Raw genomic sequence first — 23,222 nt, 5'->3', positions numbered from 1 at the left:
GTGAAAATGTTCACAGGTGAATTTGAAAAGGATTCTGGCAACCTCGAGCTGTATCACTATTTTTTACACTGTGCCGCCCCTGCCTCAGTCTGGGCTAGTGAATGTCTGGTCTGGGCTAGCGAATGTCTAGTCTGGGCTAGTGGAAATTATCAACTGTATTATTATAATAAATAAGGCACTAGCTAGCCAAAGTTGCTGCACAGGCTAGCGACTTACTCAAATACACATGTACTTGTTGAACATTGGGTAAATAAGCAGTTAGTATAGTTTAATTACTTTGAATGACACAAAACAACTGTTGCAATACGTTGAATATATGTGGATACGACACCAAATTAAATCACACAGATGATGATAGTAACATGGTTAAAACTGCTGTACACAGCATTTCAATGAACATATATGTACATGTATATATACAGTGGAACCCCATTCATCCGGAGTTTTCACAAGTGTCTGGATTATTATTTTCATTTCAACTTATTTTTCGTGCTTATATCCAATTAAGGTTCAAGCACACTGCCCTGGGCACACACCTCAACTATTTTGGCTGTCTGTCCAGGACAGTGGAATATGTGTAGTTGTTGTTTGTGAAAGAAAAGAGGGTGTAGTGGTCTTACATCTACCAAATGAGTCATTAAAACTTGATCTTGGTGGGAGCCGGTACCAGTATGCGAATCATGTACATGTACCTACCAGCCTTATGTTCGATATGTTCGATGGCCTAACCACAACACCGGTATTTAGATTAACAAATTTCTGTGCATACGTACCTAAAACTTATTTCCTTTGAATGGCAAACCAATAAAAACATTAAGCAACAAATACAGATTTATGTATGTACCTGTGTAAAAAAAATAAAAATAAGGATCAGATCTACAGATGAAAAATAATTATATATTTTTTCTGTATGCCATCAATCATTAAGTAAACAATTTTATAATAAGCAGGCATTCAAATAAGTCGAGGTGGTGTCGTGGTTAGGCCATCGGTCTACAGGCTGGTAGGTACTGGGTTCGGATCTCAGTCGAAGCATGGGATTTTTAATTCAGATACCGACTCTGAGTGAGTGCTCCGCAAGGCTCAATGGGTAGGTGTAAACCACTTGCACCGACCAGTGATCCATAACTGGTTCAACAAAGGCCATGGTTTGTGCTATCCTGTCTGTGGGAAGCGCAAATAAAAGATCCCTTGCTGCTAATCAGAAAGAGCAGCCGATGTAGTGACGACAGCGGGTTTCCTCTTAAAATCTGTGTGGTCCATAACCATATGTCTGACGCCATATAACCGTAAATAAAATGTGTTGAGTGCGTCATTAAATAAAACATTTCTTTCTTTTTTTTTCAAATAAGTTGAAAATGGTCGTTCAAGTTACCACATGTCAAGAAGGAAATGTTTTATTTAACGACGCACTCGACACATTTTATTTACGGTTATAACAAGAAAGTCGAGAACAGTACTTTGTTCTCCACACAATGTTATTTAAATACACTTACATTATCAGTACAGTGAGAGTGGTATGAATAAATAAAGTAGTGGTGTCGTGGTTAAGCCATCGGACATAAGGCTGGTAGGTACTAGGTTAACAGCCTGGTACTGGCTCCCATCCAGAGCGAGTTTTAACAACTCAGTGGATAGGTGTAAGACCACTACACCCTCTTCTTTCTCACTAACTACTAACCACTAAAAACTAACCCACTGTCCTGGAATGACAGCCCAGATAGCTGAGGTGTGTGTCCAGGACAACATGCTTAAATGTTAATTGGATATACACATGTAGGCCTAAGCATGAAAATAAGTTGAAATGAAAAATATAGTAATAATAGGAATATATAAATGTGTGGTAACCTATACATGCAGGTTACCAGGTCGGTATATTGTGGTAACCCGTACATGCAGGTTACCAGGTCTGTATATTGTGGTAACCCGTGCATGCAGGTTACCATGCAGGTCTGTATATTGTGGTAACCCGTGCATGCAGGTTACCCGGTCTGTATATTGTGGTAACCTGTACATGTAGGTTACCAGGGCTGTATATTGTGGTAACCCGTGCATGCAGGTTACCCGGTCTGTATATTGTGGTAACCTGTACATGTAGGTTACCAGGGCTGTATATTGTGGTAACCTGTACATGTAGGTTACCAGGGCTGTATATTGTGGTAACCTGTACATGTAGGTTACCAGGGCTGTATATTGTGGTAACCTGTACATGTAGGTTACCAGGGCTGTATATTGTGGTAACCTGTGCATGGTTTACCAGACACATTTCTTATTTGAAATGCCTTAAATCAATGCAAATTTTTTTAATTTTCAGTGATTTCTAAAGTGAATTTTTAAATTTTAAATTACTTGCATCAAACCTTTTCTTTTAATTTAAAGACTGTACTGTGACAATTTCATTTCATGCGATTGGTTTCAAACATTATATAAACTTGTTTTGCCAGTGACTTCATGTTAATGTTAATTTTATTTAATCACATTTTATAAAGTCACTGAAAAACAAAACAGTAACCTATATCAGTGAATTCATCACTATATATAGCTCCCACATTGAAGTAACACTACATGCATCTAACAGCACCAACAACTGAACATACTCAGAGGTGTGAGACCGTTTGCCACCATTTTGTCTTTGTTGTCTACCGGAGTTTATTGCATGGCCATGGTTGAATGATCTCGGAGCAAGTTGTACTTTTGTTCTAATTTCATTTCAAATTATTTTCGTGCTTATATCCAATTATGGTTCAAGGATACACACACCTCAGCTATCTGCACTATCTGTCCAGGACAGTGGGTTAGTGGTTAGTTGGTTAGTGGTTAGTGAGAGAGAAGAGTGTGTAGTAGTCTTACACCTACCCACTGAGTCGTTAAAACTCGCTCTGGGTAAGAGCCGGTACCGGGCTGTGAACCCTGTACCTACCAGCCTTATGCCTAGTGGCTTAACCACGACACCACCGAAATGGGTGGGGAATCAACGTGAAGCTACATTTGATTGCTATACAAACTGAAGCTCTGTGATCTTGACATCTTTATGCAGCTTTCTGTTTAACTTTTAAGCAACCTTATTTATTGCCATTTTAAACCCATGTGCAAAGTAAGGCTCAGTTACATGTACAGGCTCATGTCCAGCAAAGTAGTAGGACTAAAGTGCAGCACTTCTAGAATGTTTATAAAATCCACTAGCCATGGGATCAGTGATTTCAAAAATTTACTAGCCAAAATAAAAAATTCACTAACCCAACTTTAAGTTAATACAATTTATAAAATAATAATAAAAGTCAAATTAATATGTCACCTAAACAGAGAGCTATAGCTTAAAAACACTAATATGTGGGGGTGGGATTCAGGATATTTATATTTACGAAATAAACAAAGTTCTGTAACAATTGACCCCGACCCCCCCCCCCCCCCCCCCCCCCCCCCCCCAAAAAAAAAAAACCCACAAAAAAATCACTAGCCGTCGGGCATGGCAGTAGTAGTTATTTACTAGCCCAACATTGAATATCATTAGCCATGGGAGTGGGGCTACCATAATCTAGAAGCCCTGGAAAATAGGACAAAAGTAAAAAACTAGAAGGAAAAAGTAGGACTAGAGTATATAAGACTGAAACAGTACATACATGTAGTGACATTATTCATGCTCATACTGCATCCAGGGTACACAAATGTGTTAAGTCCAAAAAGGGATATTACTGAGAAAACTCTCCAACATTGCTTGACGTGGTCCAAAGTTTCACTTTGTACAGGTATCTGTATTTTTATTACATTGTACATATTTATAAATATGTAGTGCTTGAACTTAAGAATTTGTCACCTACAGCATTTTAAACACAAATTGCTATGGGTGAAACAGCCCTCCGATGCCAGTTTTGAGCCTGCCCACAGTATATTACAGCAATTTTTTAATAGGTGACTTTTGCAAGAAACAAATATGACCGAAAGGTTATTTTGTTGCATGCAGACATATTTCAAATGCACAAATATTAAATACTGACAGATAATGTACACTAGATATATTTAGTTTGCTGTTGTTGAGGAATTTTACCAACAGCAGTATAATTTTAGTAATCCAGTGGTAGGAAAGTGCCATCCGTGATATTCCCAACCCACAGCAATTTATATCTCAATGACGACACTTGATTGCCGTCCTTATGTCTGAGCCCTGATATGAATCTTATGTAACAGTCACGCTTTATACAGCTATCTGAAATTGTTATGCACTGTATTAATCAATATACATATTTATAGGTACAGTACATATTTATATTAAGTAATATTGATGCACCTAGCTTGTATCACACTAAATGACAAGTGACTAATGTAACACCTAAAACTTTTTTACAGTTTTGTTACAAATCTCGGTAAGACCTTTGGAAAGAGTTCCGATCATCCGATCATTTACATACAAATGTATAGCTCTAAGGAGAACTAACTCTAACCCTAAATGCTGGAACGATCGAAACTCTTGCCTTATCGACTAAGATCGGTAATGTCCGCCACTGAATTCATACAAATAATCGGTTTGATGATCTTCAAACTTGAAAATAGCATCCAATACGCTTTATGTATAGCTCATATACAAATAAAGTATACATGCATGCCTTGTGTGTGCAATCAAAATGTTTAATCTTTGCAAACATGGTATATGAGGTGGGATGCAGTTTAAAATTATAATATTCAAATTAAATTAGACGTTGTTCCGAAAATCTGCTTTTTGCAAATGAACGGGGCGTAATTTAAAGCAAGTTCATAATTTTCGACTTCACTTGAACAAAGCACACATATTATGAACTGTATTCTTATAAAAGTTGCAAGATATTTTAGTTTATATATAATAAACCTTGTAGCAGAACATACTTAATGTTTTTCAGTACTTTGCAAATGTAAATCTATGTTCGTGTAAAATGAACGGACAAGCTAGGTGAAATTAGATTTCATTAGCCCTATGTCATAACCATGACAAGTTAGATTTCATTAGCCATATCTATGCCATAATCGTGTTGGTGTGATGCCCTCTAAGCATACATATTAATTTTTTTATGCTTTATTAATAGTTTGTAAGAAATAAATTATGCTCAATAAATTAAAAATACAAGGCTGCAATTGATACAGTGGCATAGCGTGGGCGGGGCCACCGAAGCGGTTGCCCCAGGCGCAAAATTCTGGACAGGTGGAAGCAACTGGAGGAGTGTTAACAGTCCACTGGTTAGGGGGCGCAATACTTGCCTTGCCCCGGGCGCTGGCAACCCACGCTACGCCACTGAATCGATGTACACCCACTCTCCTGCTGTTGTTTACCAAGTCTGCACTATTTAAATACATTTCCATTTCCTTCCTTCCTTTTGTATTTAAAAACATTTGCAGAGTAACTAAGTTTACTTTGAGCCCAGCTACGGCTGTTTGCAAGAGACTTTTCTCAGCTATGAACAGGGTAAAAACATCCCAGAGAAAATTTTTAGGGCAGAGAGTGTTAAATAATATGCTTACAATAAATTGAATAATAACACATGGTTCAAAATCCCAAAACATTTTTGAACCAATTCCAGCCATAAAAGAATGGCTCACAAGTGGAAAGGGATCTTACCACATCTACAGCCATAGAACATACATTGACACAACAATTATATTTACATGAACAAGTGGACACTACCAAACAAATAACACACTTTAAATCAACAAATGGACACTATTTAAAACATAAAGTTAAAATCAACAAGTAGAGAAGACAGTGGATACTACTGGACAGACATATACATTTAGTACTTCCTGGATAAGTGTTGTAACCTATTGACAAAATTCTTTATTTGTGCAATTAAACCAATTACTTTCAAGATTATTACACTATTAAGCACTGTATTAAATTAAATAAGAATAACACAATTGGTTACCTTAAGTATGGGCAAGTGGAAAAATATATGGGGCAAGTGAATATCTGATAGGCACTTGCCCTGCATGTGGCAAGTAATTTTTTTGAAATTTTTTGAACCCCTGCTGTAATAGAAGTGAAGCATGTACAATGTATACACACTGTACATTGTAATGGTAATCATTGGAAAAATTGTTAGCTGCTGAGTATTTGAAGCATAATAAAACACAGGACAATTTAAAAACATTTATGCTGAATTTGTAAATTGTTACTACTATTATCTAGCCTTAGTTTTCAGACATTACTCATTACAATTACACAAACTTAATATAAAAACATCATCCGTTAACATAAAACTAAATGTCTACTTTGGCTAAAACTTAAAGCATATTAATGTAAAATATACTAATAATGGAAACAGCTGGAAACAGTGCTATCATTGTACACAGAAAATTAGTGTTGCAACACTCGTGATAATATCATGTGACTGACTGCAGTGCTACAAAGATTACACGTATGTTCATTATCTTTTACAGCACCACATTTCGTCTGGGTCTTTTAATGCAAAATGAGGTAGAAAATTATAAGACTGTAAAATTTTATATCATGATCAACTGCTTATATAAGGAGTGATGTGGACATTTTGAGGATGAAATTTAATGTTGATGTTTTAAAGACTGTCAAAAACAACACAAAGTTACTAAATTTTAACAGTGATGTGAGAGGGAAAAATACATAAACACTGATGTGAGATAAAGACAATAATTCAAAACCCATATGCCAGGTCTATGTAGCAGTGCTACAACTCCAGTACTCAGCAGACAGCTTCATCGAGTACTGAAGGACAATACTACTTAATCATGGCAAAAGTACCATTTGAGTGGCAAACATTAATTTCATCTCACATTGTCTTTCAGGATGTAAATTTAATATGCTGAGATAATATGGTGCCACAAATTGTTCTGCTACACTAAAAAGAAAAAAAGAAAAGAAATTCCTTTAACGGTTGACTTCCATAACAACACAGGCAATATATGCACACTTTAAAATTTGTTGCATTTTGAAACTGCGTGCATGGAAGTAAAACAAAAAAGTAGGAGAAAATACATGTATAGGTATTTTTAAGACTCGGTGGACTGGTGTCGTGGATAAGCCATTGAACATAACAGAGTTTCTGCCACAAAGAATTTTTTGGGTATATGGCACTATGACCTGGAATATTTGCAATGTGTATGCTGAATGCAATCTCAGTCGATAGGTATGGGGGGCCTCCCCCAGAAGAAAATGGGTTAGGTCTAAAGTTAGGGTTAAAAAAATCACAGTAATGAGTAATTAATTTTGTCAAAAGGTCAATTTAAAAAAATAAAATCTTCAAAAAGATTTGGGTATGGCCCCATACCCATTTTACCTTCTGGTAGAAAACCTGCATAAGGCTGGTAGGTACAGGGTTCGCTGCCCGGATACCGGCTCCCACCCAGAGCGAATTATAACGACTCAGTGGGTAGGCGTAAGATCATTTCACCCTTTTTTTTTATCTCACTAACAACTAACAATTAACCCTTAATTGGATATAAGCATGAAAAATAAGTTGAAATGAAAGAAAAAAAGTTGGAAAAATAGGCCAAAGAGCAAAACGTATGGAAAAGTACATTGTAGGATCACTGGACAGCCTGCATGTATATCTTAAGTACACATACTGTACAGCAGTCCTTCTGTCCTTACTGAACGACAAGCTGAAGTGTCAAACATATGGAAAAGTAAATTGTAGGATCACTGGACAGCCTGCATGTATATCTTAAGTACACATACTGTACAGCAGTCGTTCTGTCCTTACTGAACGACAAGCTGACGTGTCAAACGTATGGAAAAGTACATTGTAGGATCACTGGACAGCCTGCATGTATATCTTAAGTACACATACTGTACAACAGTCCTTCTGTCCTTACTGAACGACAAGCTGAAGTGTCAAACATATGGAAAAGTAAATTGTAGGATCACTGGACAGCCTGCATGTATATCTTAAGTACACATACTGTACAGCAGTCCTTCTGTCCTTACTGAACGACAAGCTGACGTGTCAAACGTATGGAAAAGTACATTGTAGGATCACTGGACAGCCTGCATGTATATCTTAAGTACACATACTGTACAGCAGTCCTTCTGTCCTTACTGAACGACAAGCTGAAGTGTCAAACATATGGAAAAGTAAATTGTAGGATCACTGGACAACCTGCATGTATATCTTAAGTACACATACTGTACAGCAGTCCTTCTGTCCTTACTGAACGACAAGCTGACATGTCAAACGTATGGAAAAGTACATTGTAGGATCACTGGACAGCCTGCATGTATATCTTAAGTACACATACTGTACAGCAGTCCTTCTGTCCTTACTGAACGACAAGCTGACGTGTCAAACGTATGGAAAAGTACATTGTAGGATCACTGGACAGCCTGCATGTATATCTTAAGTACACATACTGTACAGCAGTCCTTCTGTCCTTACTGAACGACAAGCTGAAGTGTCAAACATATGGAAAAGTAAATTGTAGGATCACTGGACAGCCTGCATGTATATCTTAAGTACACATACTGTACAGCAGTCCTTCTGTCCTTACTGAACGACAAGCTGAAGTGTCAAACATATGGAAAAGTAAATTGTAGGATCACTGGACAGCCTGCATGTATATCTTAAGTACACATACTGTACAGCAGTCCTTCTGTCCTTACTGAACGACAAGCTGACGTGTCAAACGTATGGAAAAGTACATTGTAGGATCACTGGACAGCCTGCATGTATATCTTAAGTACACATACTGTACAGCAGTCCTTCTGTCCTTACTGAACGACAAGCTGAAGTGTCAAACATATGGAAAAGTAAATTGTAGGATCACTGGACAGCCTGCATGTATATCTTAAGTACACATACTGTACAGCAGTCCTTCTGTCCTTACTGAACGACAAGCTGACGTGTCAAACGTATGGAAAAGTACATTGTAGGATCACTGGACAGCCTGCATGTATATCTTAAGTACACATACTGTACAGCAGTCCTTCTGTCCTTACTGAACGACAAGCTGAAGTGTCAAACATATGGAAAAGTAAATTGTAGGATCACTGGACAGCCTGCATGTATATCTTAAGTACACATACTGTACAGCAGTCCTTCTGTCCTTACTGAACGACAAGCTGAAGTGTCAAACATATGGAAAAGTAAATTGTAGGATCACTGGACAGCCTGCATGTATATCTTAAGTACACATACTGTACAGCAGTCCTTCTGTCCTTACTGAACGACAAGCTGACGTGTCAAACGTATGGAAAAGTACATTGTAGGATCACTGGACAGCCTGCATGTATATCTTAAGTACACATACTGTACAGCAGTCCTTCTGTCCTTACTGAACGACAAGCTGAAGTGTCAAACATATGGAAAAGTAAATTGTAGGATCACTGGACAGCCTGCATGTATATCTTAAGTACACATACTGTACAGCAGTCCTTCTGTCCTTACTGAACGACAAGCTGACGTGTCAAACGTATGGAAAAGTACATTGTAGGATCACTGGACAGCCTGCATGTATATCTTAAGTACACATACTGTACAGCAGTCCTTCTGTCCTTACTGAACGACAAGCTGACGTGTCAAACGTATGGAAAAGTACATTTTAGGATCACTGGACAGCCTGCATGTATATCTTAAGTACACATACCGTACAGCAGTCCTTCTGTCCTTACTAACGACAAGCTGACGTGTCAAACGTATGGAAAAGTACATTGTAGGATCACTGGACAGCCTGCATGTATATCTTAAGTACACATACCGTACAGCAGTCCTTCTGTCCTTACTGAACGACAAGCTGAAGTGTCAAACATATGGAAAAGTACATTTTAGGATCACTGGACAGCCTGCATGTATATCTAAGTACACATACTGTACAGCAGTCCTTCTGTCCTTACTGAACGACAAGCTGACGTGTCAAATGTTCACTACTTCTGATACACAATCAACATTATCAGGAAATACTAATCACAACAAAAACTGGCAATAGCTGAATGCACAATACATTCATTCAGCTTTACTGCATTTGACAATACATTCACTCAACTTTACTGTATTTGCAAAGCACTCCACAGTAATTTGTGTGCCAGGACGTACAACATCTCTACCACTTTGAACATTTAATCAAGTAGGGCTGTTTTTGATGTTCCCACCGAGGGTCATTGCCACTTTTTGTGGAACTCCATTTAAACACTGCAGCCGACCACTCTCACCATAGCACATCATTCGTTACAACTGTATTCAATAAATCTTTATAAATATGCATTCATCATTTGATTTATAAAACTTATAAAAAGTTGTTTTGATTAATGACACCACTATAGTGCATATTGATTTATTAATCATCAGCTATTCAATGTCAGATATTTGATAATTTTGACTTATATACAAATGTAGTCTAGAGGGATGATTTTCCATTTCAGATTTTGCCACATTCGATTTCAGATTTTTGCAAATTCTGTTTTTTTCCGTTTTTGTGTTCAATTAGTGTCATATTTTATTGTTATAAACTATATACATTTGTTTTATTGTTCCAGCTCTGAGCTGGTTTGCTATTGCTATTTGTTAAATACCTGTAAAAATAATTTTTGAAACAAACTTTAAAAAAAAGAGAAGTGTATAAACCACACCACTTGGTTCCCACCATCATCCGTAAATAAACCGCACCTTTAAATAAGCCGCAGTTAAAACAAAGCCACAAACTTAATTACGGTTAATTATTGTTTGTATATAATAATAAAGACATCCATTCTCCCTTAAATTCAAACAATAAATAATTGTTGATTGTGTGGCTTTCAGTTTTATTTCATCTGATGGATTATGGGTAAGTTTCATTTATAAACAAAACACACCGTTGACAAACCCCACTATTTTCACGAAAATATGAAGAAGAACTTTGGTAATGCATTGTTCGTAATCTTACATTAGTTGCCAAAAAACATGTATAAATAAATAAATACTTGATAACATTTTATTAGTTCCAGTATGATTACAAAGCGTGAAAAAAAAAAAAAAAAAAAAAAAAAAAAAAAAAGGGGGGGGGGGGGGGGGCACATTACTATTTTAGTACTTACTTGATTACACATGTATGTTTCTCTGTAACCTAACTAGCGTGCCGTATGCACAAATTACATATTCAAACGAGGTCGGGTCAATCTGGATATATAGGCCAGTGGTAGTGAACCGAAACTAACCACTGTTCTGTCGATCGTTTAAAGTTTCAACATTATTTTATAACTTTAAGAAATATATATTTTCCTAGAATTATATATTCAGAGCCGGTTTAAGGATCAGTGGGGCCTGTAGCACAAATAATAGCTGGGCCTAATTCCCAAGATATATATTTTGCAACCCCCTCGGGGAGAGGGGGGAAATGTACACAATGCCTCACCGCAGGCTCTGTAGCACGTGCTACATGTGTTACAATAATAAACCGGTGAGAAGAAAAGTAAAATGCTATTTGTGTGTGCAATTTAGAAAACAATCGGTTCAGAAATAAATAACGTGTAGTAAATTCTGTAGCATGAAAAAAGGTGTTCCCCGTGGGACGGACTATAAATGTGAAATGTTTCCGTACAAATTAACGAATATGCCCGAAGTTTTACGAAATTATGTTTTCTGGCGAAAGCGTTGTGTAAATTGGCTATGCTTTTGAATCGTAATAAGTATTATTGAAAAATATCGAAATTGAACGTACTAGAAATCCTACTATATAATCAACATTCTAAAATTGTATTAGTACATGTTTATTTTTATATTTCAAGTTAAATTTTACTATGTAAAGTGACACGGGTAAACAATCACATGCTTTGTTGCAAGCTTACGGCAATTAAGCATAACTTCCGAGAATTAACGGTTCTGAAAATATTTAGGCATACAGTGTACTCCATGAAATTTTGCATACCAAAACACTATGCGTGTATTATCAATATTGAATCTTAAAACTACTAAAAATATTTATTATGGTGCTTGAACTAGAAATACAACTTTTGAAGGTTATTTTTTTTTAAATCGCAAATTCCGTTTCAGTTACTAAATTCCACGATTCCGTCCATTTTTCCGTGATCACGGAAAATCATCCCCTCTAGTAGTCTTAGTTACTCTAAGGCTTACTGCCAACTATATTTTTTCATTAACAGCTAGAAAGGGATCTTTTATATGCACTTTCCCATGAACAGAACAGCACATACCACAGCTTTTGATGGGAAACTGTTTGAGACAGAAAACAATAATCAGAGAATGGGTCCAGTGAAAGGTTTCAATCCTATGACCAACATAAGTAAGCACTCTAATAACCTGGATTCCACCCTCTCAGTTTAATAACATCCGTCACTTTAACATATCTCTAATAACTTGGATCCCACCCTCTCGGTTTAATAACATCCGTCACTTTAACATATCTCTAATAACCTGGATTCCACCCTCTCAGTTTAATAACATCCGTCACTTTAACATATCTCTAATAACCTGGACTCCACCCTCTCAGTTTAATAACATCCATCACTTTAACATATCTCTAATAACCTGGATTCCACCCTCTCAGTTTAATAACATCCGTCACTTTAACATATCTCTAATAACATGGATTCCACCCTCTCAGTTTAATAACATCCGTCACTTTAACATATCTCTAATAACCTGGATTCCACCCTCTCAGTTTAATAACATCCGTCACTTTAACATATCTCTAATAACCTGGATTCCACCCTCTCAGTTTAATAACATCCGTCACTTTAACATATCTCTAATACTTAGACTGGCCTCGGTGGTGTCGTGGTAGGCCATCGGTCTACAGGCTGGTAGGTACTGGGTTTGGATCCCAGTCGAGGCATGGGATTTTTAATCCAGATACCGACTCCAAACCCCGAGTGAGTGCTCCGCAAGGCTCAATGGGTAGGTGTAAACCACTTGCACTGACCAGTGATCCATAACTGGTTCAACAAAGGCCATGGTTTGTGCTATCCTGCCTGTGGGAAGCGCAAATAAAAGATCCCTTGCTGCTAATCGGAAGAGTAGCCCATGTAGTGGCGACATCGGGTTTCCTCTCAAAATCTGTGTGGTCCTTAACCATATGTCTGACGCCATATAACCGTAAATAAAATGTGTTGAGTGCGTTGTTAAATAAAACATTTCTTTCTTTCTTGCTAATAACTTAGATCCCACCCTCTCAGTTTAATAACATCCATCACTTTAACATATCTCTAATAACCTGGATCCCACCCTCTCAGTTTAATAACATCCATCACTTTAACATATCTCTAATAACCTGGATCCCACCCTCTCCGTTTAATAACATCCATCACTTTAATTAACATATGTCTAATAACCTGGATCCCACCCTCTCAGTTTAATAATATCTATCACTTTAACATAGCTCTAATAACCTGGACCCCACCCTCTCAGTTTAATAACATCTATAACTTTAACATATCTCTAATAACCTGGATTCCACCCTCTCAGTTTAATAACATCTATCACTTTAACATATCTCTAATAACCTGGATTCCACCCTCTCAGTTTAATAACATCTATCACTTTAACATATCTCTAATAACCTGGATTCCACCCTCTCAGTTTAATAACATCTATCACTTTAACATATCTCTAATAACCTGGATCCCACCCTCTCAGTTTAATAACATCTATCACTTTAACATATCTCTAATAACCTGGATCCCACCCTCTCAACCTGGATCCCACCCTCTCAGTTTAATAACATCTATCACTTTAACATATCTCTAATAACCTGGACCCCACCCTCTCAGTTTAATAACATCTATCACTTTAACATATCTCTAATAACCTGGACCCCACCCTCTCAGTTTAATAACATCCGTCACTTTAACATATCTCTAATAACCTGGATTCCACCCTCTCAGTTTAATAACATCCGTCACTTTAACATATCTCTAATAACCTGGATTCCACCCTCTCAGTTTAATAACATCCGTCACTTTAACATATCTCTAATAACATCCATCACTTTAACATATCTCTTAATAACTTAGACCCCACCCTCTCAGTTTAATAACATCTATCACTTTAACATATCTCTAATAACCTGGATATCACTTCACTTTAACATATCTCTAATAACTTAGACCCCACCCTCTCAGTTTAATAACATCTATCACTTTAACATATCTGGATTCCACCCTCTCAGTTTAATAACATCTATCACTTTAACATATCTCTAATAACCTGGACCCCACCCTCTCAGTTTAATAACATAACATCCATCACTTTAACATATCTCTAATAACCTGGATCCCACCCTCTCTCAGGTTAATAACATCCGTCACTTTAACATATCTCTAATAACCTGTCACTTTAACATATCTCTAATAACCTGGATCCCACCCTCTCAGTTTAATAACATCCATCACTTTAACATATCTCTAATAACTTAGACCCCACCCTCTCAGTTTAATAACATCTATCACTTTAACATATCTCTAATAACCTGGATTCCACCCTCTCAGTTTAATAACATCCGTCACTTTAACATATCTCTAATAACTTAGACCCCACCCTCTCAGTTTAATAACATCTATCACTTTAACATATCTCTAATAACCTGGATTCCACCCTCTCAGTTTAATAACATCTATCACTTTAACATATCTCTAATAACCTGGACCCCACCCTCTCAGTTTAATAACATCCATCACTTTAACATATCTCTAATAACCTGGATCCCACCCTCTCAGTTTAATAACATCCATCACTTTAACATATCTCTAATAACCTGGATCCCACCCTCTCAGTTTAATAACATCCGTCACTTTAACATATCTCTAATAACCTGGATCCCACCCTCTCAGTTTAATAACATCTATCACTTTAACATATCTCTAATAACCTGGACCCCACCCTCTCAGTTTAATAACATCTATCACTTTAACATATCTCTAATAACCTGGATCCCACCCTCTCAGTTTAATAAAGTCCATCACTTTAACATATATCTAATAACCTGGATCCCACTCTCTCAGTTTAATAACATCCATCACTTTAACATATCTCTAATAACCTGGATCCCACCCTCTCAGTTTAATAACATCCATCACTTTGACATATCTCTAATAACCTGGATCCCACCCTCTCAGTTTAATAACATCTATCACTTTAACGTATCTCTAATAACCTGGATCCCACCCTCTCAGTTTAATAACATCCATCACTTTAACATATCTCTAATAACCTGGATCCCACCCTCTCAGTTTAATAACATCCATCACTTTAACATATCTCTAATAACCTGGATCCCACCCTCTCAGTTTAATAACATCCATCACTTTAACATATCTCTAATAACCTGGATCCCACCCTCTCAGTTTAATAACATCCATCACTTTAACGTATCTCTAATAACCTGGATCCCACCCTCTCACTTTAATAACATCCATCACTTTAACATACATGTATCTCTAATAACCTGGATCCCACCCTCTCAGTTTAATAACATCCATCACTTTAACATATCTCTAATAACCTGGATCCCACCCTCTCAGTTTAATAACATCTATCACTTTAACATATCTCTAATAACCTGGATTCCACCCTCTCAGTTTAATAACATCTATCACTTTAACATATCTCTAATAACCTGGACCCCACCCTCTCAGTTTAATAACATCCATCACTTTAACATATCTCTAATAACCTGGATCCCACCCTCTCAGTTTAATAACATCTGTCACTTTAACATATCTCTAATAACCTGGATCCCACCCTCTCAGTTTAATAACATCTATCACTTTAACATATCTCTAATAACCTGGACTCCACCCTCTCAGTTTAATAACATCTATCACTTTAACATATCTCTAATAACCTGGATCCCACCCTCTCAGTTTAATAAAGTCCATCACTTTAACATATATCTAATAACCTGGATCCCACTCTCTCAGTTTAATAACATCCATCACTTTAACGTATCTCTAATAACCTGGATCCCACCCTCTCACTTTAATAACATCCATCACTTTAACATACATGTATCTCTAATAACCTGGATCCCACCCTCTCAGTTTAATAACATCCATCACTTTAACATATCTCTAATAACCTGGATCCCACCCTCTCAGTTTAATAACATCCATCACTTTATCATATCTCCAATAACCTGGATCCCACCCTCTCAGTTTAATAACATCTATCACTTTAACATATCTCTAATAACCTGGATCCCACCCTCTCAGTTTAATAACATCTATCACTTTAACATATCTCTAATAACCTGGATCCCACCCTCTCAGTTTAATAACATCTATCACTTTAACGTATATCTAATAACCTGGATCCCACTCTCTGAGTTTAATAACATCCATCACTTTAACATACATGTATATGGTAGGGTATGATCCTTTAAAAAGACACTGAAATGCCATATATAATAGTATGCAATATTTTCACAACTGCATTCAATAATGATATTATCGGTTCATCACATGGAAAGTTTCATTTTTATATATATATAGAACAAGGTTAGGATAAAGTTTTCTGATATGTGAACCAGATCATTCTATGTACACAATATAACTAACTGGATCAAATAAATTTGAAACCATGAACAATATACATGTAATCTTTTCAGACAGGTTCCTGTAGACAAGTCCATTTTGTACCAAGGGATTTAACTCTTGCTATCTTTCCTAATGAGCATCAGCTACTGTAGTTATCTTCAAATAAAAACTGTGGACTGATACTTGTGAGCAATACTTATTTAAACCACTGCGGTAAAACGTTAAAGCATTAAATGTTTTACTGTACAACATATATTATTCGTGTTTATAATTTTTTGTGTTTTCGGCATTTTTAATTTAACCACGAAAATTACACTTGAATAATTACTAGTGAGTTCCATTAAGAATAAGAAACAAGAAGACAAACATAACATGGTACAATTACTCAGAATACAGTAAAACAATCAATACAAAACACAACCAACAAAGGTCGTTTTGTTATTGTTCCAAAATAGAATTTGGATAACAACATGCTTCTCAGTCAGTAATGTTTTCTATTTTTAATTGGCCAATCAAAATAAGGGACACTGTTTTGTAAAGTTATGAAAATATCAACCACAATTTGGACAAAAGAAGTTTGTTTTCTTTAAGGACACCACTAGAGCACATTGATTTATTAATTATCGGCTATTGGATGTCAAACATTTGGTCAATGTGACATACATGTATAGTCTCAGAGAGGAAACACGCTACATTTTTTCCATTAGCAGCAAGGGATCTTTTATATGCATCATCCCAGACAAGATAGCACATACCACAGCCTTTGATATACCAGTCGTGGTGCACTGACTGGAATGATAAATAGCACAATCGGCCAACTGACAGGGATCGATCCCAACACAACATGGACAAAATGAGTATCTTTTTCAGTACTAGAGTGCAGGAACAAAACCATTTTTAACAAATAGCACAAGTCTTTGTTTCTTCACACTCATTCCCAGTCTGGAGCTCCACGCGGTAAGACGTGTTTGTTCGCGTGTGCACACTGCACGTGCTTTCGTGTGCTCGACTTGGGGGTCCTTCATTTCGTTGTTTTTGTCAGCGAAATGAAGTTTTCTACTGGGATGTATGCGGCCATTGGAACTGATTGAATGCTGGAACGCTTCTCGTTTCGACATCCTGCACCACCAGGTTGGATTCTTTATTAGCGAGATTCCTTGCCTCCACGTCATTTCTCCGTCTGACTGTCGGCTTGGGTTTTTTCGTGACTCATATGACGGCCATTCTGCAGAACGCCACGGTTGTTCGCGTTTAGTCTCTACATGTCCGAGCCTGTATTAGCAGCACTGGAAGATTGACCGCCCCACTCTAAGAAGAAATAGGAAGCGGGGTCGGCCCCTACTACTCTTTTTCTAGACTTTACCTTGTTTTATAGTGATACCATCTCGTATCCTCCGGAGTCGGGCCCGTCCGTACCACTATACCAAACCATGACGACTGGACTATACCCTAGTCTGATACTCTCTCTCGTTCAGACGGATCCGGCTTCTCAAGATCTGTATTTCAGCACAGCACTTCACCATCAACGTCTATCGACTGTCAATCTAGGGGTTTTCTTGACGGGATGCAACCCATCTCGTCCCTTTAAGCTGTGCACCCAAACGGCCTTAACGAGGCCACTCGCGTGGACATATTGATCGGACTTTAAACTTTTAGATCTGCGTTAAAAATGTTATGTCGAAATTACTTCTTTATTTTTAAATATTATTAAATAGTCCGATCCTCTCTTCTTTCTCTTATTTAATTTTGGACTGTCCTTCTAAAATGCTCCAAATTATATAAATATTCGGCAGAGCAGTCAATTTTTTTTACGTTTTTACTAATTGCTATTTTAAAAATTCTGCCCATTTTCACCCCCCCCCCCCCCCCCCCCCATCCCGAGTCAGGCCACCGATCTTATCGGAGGTCGGACTCGGGATGGGCGTGTTCGAAACCCTAGTGGTATATGGGCACTTTAAACTAGTTATCATCATCTTCACACTTGCTGGAGAGTTGATTGAACCAGATCTGGAATTACATTAATTAACTGTATGCGACACACGGTCACTCGTGGATAAAAGACAAGTGATTATAGCTCTCAACAGCCGTGTCGTCTAGAATGGGATACTAGAAAGTGCAACTCTATTAGTGAGCTCCGTGGACAATCAAGCTGACGACAGTGGTTTAACTCTATTAGTGAGCTCCGTGGACAATCAAGCTGACGACAGTGGTTTAACTCTATTAGTGAGCTCCGTGGACAATCAAGCTGACTACAGTGGTTTAACTCTATTAGTGAGCTCCGTGGACAATCAAGCTGACGACAGTGGTTTAACTCTATTAGTGAGCTCCGTGGACAATCAAGCTGACGACAGTGGTTTAACTCTATTAGTGAGCTCCGTGGACAATCAAGCTGACGACAGTGGTTTAACTCTATTAGTGAGCTCAGTGGACAATCAAGCTGACGACAGTGGTTTAACTCTATTAGTGAGCTCCGTGGACAATCAAGCTGACGACAGTGGTTTAAATCCCATCAAAGCTGGCTCACACTTTCATTAATCTTTCTCATCTATCACCCTCTGCCTATCATTCTCATTATCTTAATTAAAACAACTTTCCAATTTCTTCCACGATTTCAATCTGTTTCGACCCTTTCTGTCAGTTTCCTATAACTCTGTCTTTTGAGCTGTCCACACCATCGTCTACCTGTCTCAACTTCCTCCACGGATGCAGTCTATAAAGAAGTTGAAAGATAGGAGTTGCCAGATTGGGAGGAAATGAGACGGAATTCAAAGGAGAGAAAGGAAAGGGGGGAGTGGGATAAAAACAAAATAATTTTTAAAAAGTGTAACTCTATTAGACTACTAATACTCTAGTATGTACCAAAATAGTTTTGTACATGTATAGTTTTTTGCCCAAGGCGAAAATAAAAAACTGCAAGATAGCTGAATTTTCCACATCGCGAACATTTACTTATGCGAATAACACCCATAACACTCCAAGAGTATGTGATGTTCGATGAAAGTATAATTTATCCTTTAGCAGTCGATATTAATATATGAGAATTGTCCGTAACAGTCACAAAATGTATAATATCGCATAGTGCAGCGATTTTATACTAAATTTATGACTGTGATACATTGATAAATTCGCAAAAAATTACAAACAATTCTTATAATTACAAACAACACAACTTATTTAGTTAAAACTAGACATAATTCAAAAATCAATTTCTAACATTCTTTCCATGATCTGCTTTATGTAATGACGTCCCATTTGACGTAATGACGTCATTTTCTGAGGTGTTTATTTAACCCCTCATAAATTTCACTAGCCACAGTTTAGCCCCCCCCCCCCCCCACTCTCTTTTAAAATGATGCACAAGCGCCTGGACACACCATATTTAGTTGAACTACAAATAAATCAGCTTCTAGCGTCCTTTCCATGACCTTTTTTATGTAATGACATCCCAGCTGGCGCAATGACGTCATTTTCTGAGGTTTATTGAAGGATAACATTCAGTTTTTCTTCGACGTCATCCAATCAGAATTGAAGAAATCGTATAAACACGGACATTTTGTAATTACATAAGTATATATTTCTAGTTAACTGTATAAGTCAATGTCAAGAATCAGTTGGAATTTCATCATCGATTATCAGTTCATATTCGATTCACACTGACCAATCAACTTTCAAATGTACAATCGGTTAGAATTACAATGTATGTGAAGTTAAGAAAGATTTAAATCATTCACCTGGGGTTGTATTCACCGAAACGGATCCTATAAATCACTCATTGTACCTTTAATGCCTATCCAATATCCATATTCGTTATTTACACAAGAAAACTAACCCAAAACTCAGAAAATTTATATCAGTTTCACCATCTAACAGTCGGAACAATTAAAGTTAACATTTTTCTGTGGCAATCGATTACAAAAGTTTATAATCAATCACCACATTGGTGGAGACCAAGTGATCAATTTTCTATCATAATTAATCATTGGAGCATCACAAGCTTAAAGTGTCTACAACAGTACATGTGGTTTGTTTTAGTTTTATTTGTGGTATTTTACATGTAATTTGTGAGTTTTATTTGTGGTATTTTACATGTAGTTAATGAGTTTTATTTGTGGTATTTTACATGTAGTTTGTGAGTTTTATTTGTGGTATTTTACATGTAGTTAATGAGTTTTATTTGTGGTAATTTACATGTAGTTTTTGAGTTTTATTTGTGGTATTTTACATGTAATTAATGAGTTTTATTTGTGGTATTTTACATGTAAACTGACGATCAAAAGAAAGTATACCAATTATTTTTATGATAAATAAACACAATACACGTTCATGGAAGGTTAGATAGGTTCCAGTATTGTTCGTTATAATGCAATCAATGACGAATAGTCGCACATTGCTGCGTTTGGGCGATGCCGCACGTGCAAAATGAGTTTATTCATCAAATTTATACTGCACGAGAAACATGATACTCGTACACATAAGGATGCAAAAAAGGGTGCCATTGCTTAGAACATGCCTCAGTCAACAGTAAAACACCAGAGAACATGGCAAGGCTTACTGCTGAAGAAAGAGAGCTATTGGTATGGTGCACTTGGGTATGAGTTATGCCCATGTGGCAAGAATCCTGAATTGCACAAAACTGACGATCACCAGGTTGATACAGCGTTACAGGGTGACTGGCAGGACTGCAGACAGACCATGAAGTGGAAGACCCCGCATAACAACAGCCAATGAGGACCGCCATCTCCGCATCTTACACTTACGTAACAGATTCCTCACTATGACGTCATCTGCAGTGACTGGCCTTGGACATGTCATCAGTCATCACACTGTATGTCATCAACTACGACAGCATGGTATCAGGACTTATCGACCATTCAGAGGGATGACATTGACGTGGCAACATCGACTTCGACATTTACGTTGGGCACGTCAGTTTCAACCTTGGCAACATCGGAAATGGCAACGTGTACTCTTTTCTGATGAGAGCAGGTTCCAGTTATTCAGAGCTGATGGCAGGACTCGGATATACCGACGTGCAGGAGAGAGAACAGCTCCGTGCTGTGTTCAGGAGACTGAACCGGTTGGTGGTGGATCTGTGATGGTTTGGGGCGGTATCTGTGGCCAACAGCAGACAGACCTTATTGCCATTGACAGAAATCTGTCCGACGTCGGGTCCATGCTTGCATACTTGCACATGGTGGACATACACGCTACTGAAACATATTCTTTGTGGTCAAATTTATTTGTGAGTTTTATTTGTGGTATTTTACATGTAGTTTGTGAGTTTTATTTGTGGTGTTTTACATGTAGTTTGTGAGTTTTATTTGTGCTGTTTTACATGTAGTTTGTGAGTTTTATTTGTGGTATTTTACATGTAGTTTTTGAGTTTTATTTGTGGTGTTTTACATGTAGTTTATGGTAGTACTAAACCAAATAACTTCCGGCTGGGTCAAAGTTTGAGGTGCACCGAACTTTTGATAGAGAAGTGAACACCACAAGTCCTGTGATTGGTTATAAAAGTGAGTGTGTTGGTTGTAAAAAATAATAGTTTCATCTGGGTAAAACAATATGCAATTTTATTTCATCTAGTATCAATGTGTCAAGTAGCCTTGTGCTTGAAACATGTATGGGGTTACCTGTAAAAAAAAAAGTACTCAAATTTTGTGCGGAACTAGGGTAGTCATAGACACTACCCGTTATCTCAGAAACAAGCAGCTTGACCCCTATTTTTTTCTGATTCACTTTAAGTGTGAGGGGTAGTAGTATTTATATCCGTGGCATTTATGTCGATTGATAAGCTGCAGGTAGGAGTTCTTAGCCACATATGTTACTATTGTTGTCTATGGGATTTGATTTGGTGGTATACACCCGTATGAGTTTTATTTCTGGTGTAGCTTGTGAGTTTTATTTGTCGTATTTTACCTTTGTCTGGACTCCCGCGATGACCGCCCGCTGCAGCCCGGCCACTCCTGGTTTGTTCGAGATGACCAGCACAACGTCGGCCGCGCTGTGGTTCTCAGGATTCTTCGTGTAATCAAGCAAGGCCTGCAGGTTGGTCCCTGTGTCAAAATCAAATTTACACGGTCAAATCAAAGGCCTGAATTTGGTCTTTATAATTATTGTCACTGCTCACATAATTAAATGATAATTTCATGAAATATAAGTGTTCTTTGTTGTAAATATCAGAGCTCTTTGTTGTAATTAAAATCGATTACGATGCAACGAAAACTTGGCAGGGTGACTGGTTAAATTTATTATCATATCTACCTGGTGAATAACAAAAAGAACGTTCGTTATAGGAGCCATCACACATGAGAATCTACAATTTAGCATGACGTCAGATGTCATTGATGCTGCATTTTTACAAAATATAATTAAGATAGAACACTAATATTTGAGATTTAGTTTTTTGAGGTTATTACCCATTTTGTTTGGGTTTTTTACGTTTTTCCATGTGATGGCTCATATTCTTTAGTTCTGCATATCATGTAAGATCGACATGGTTGCATGTATGCCTCTGCTGGACAGAAAAATAACTAAAATGCTTATAAACCCCAGATGAAACACTTTGTTATTTGTAATCTACATCCATGTACAAGGTTTCCCCAATTGGTAATTTTTAGCTGTATTAATTTACATCACAATGGGACCCCATTGCGCTATTTCTAGTTCCAGCCAGTGTACCACGACTGGTATATCAAAGGCGGTGGTATGTACTACCCTGTCTGTGGGATGGTGCATATAAAAGTTCCCTTGCTGTTAATCGAAA

The 23,222-nt window shown here is 37.4% G+C and overlaps 1 protein-coding gene across 1 annotated transcript in view; it reads right to left on the bottom strand.

The window, feature by feature from the left end:
* LOC121390076 (trifunctional purine biosynthetic protein adenosine-3-like) overlaps window positions 1-23,222 on the bottom strand; it is a 105,107-nt gene that overhangs the window by 43,813 nt on the left and 38,072 nt on the right. The window contains exon 18 of the mRNA XM_041521786.1: window positions 22,376-22,512. Coding sequence (XP_041377720.1) covers window positions 22,376-22,512 — 137 coding nt within the window. The remainder of the gene's footprint in view (window positions 1-22,375; window positions 22,513-23,222) is intronic.

Source organism: Gigantopelta aegis, chromosome 15 (genome assembly GCF_016097555.1).
Source record: "Gigantopelta aegis isolate Gae_Host chromosome 15, Gae_host_genome, whole genome shotgun sequence".
NCBI classification, from domain to species: Eukaryota; Metazoa; Mollusca; class Gastropoda; order Neomphalida; family Peltospiridae; genus Gigantopelta; species Gigantopelta aegis.
The sequence above is the reverse complement of the archived record's forward strand: the minus strand, read 5'-3'. Positions and strand labels throughout refer to the sequence as shown.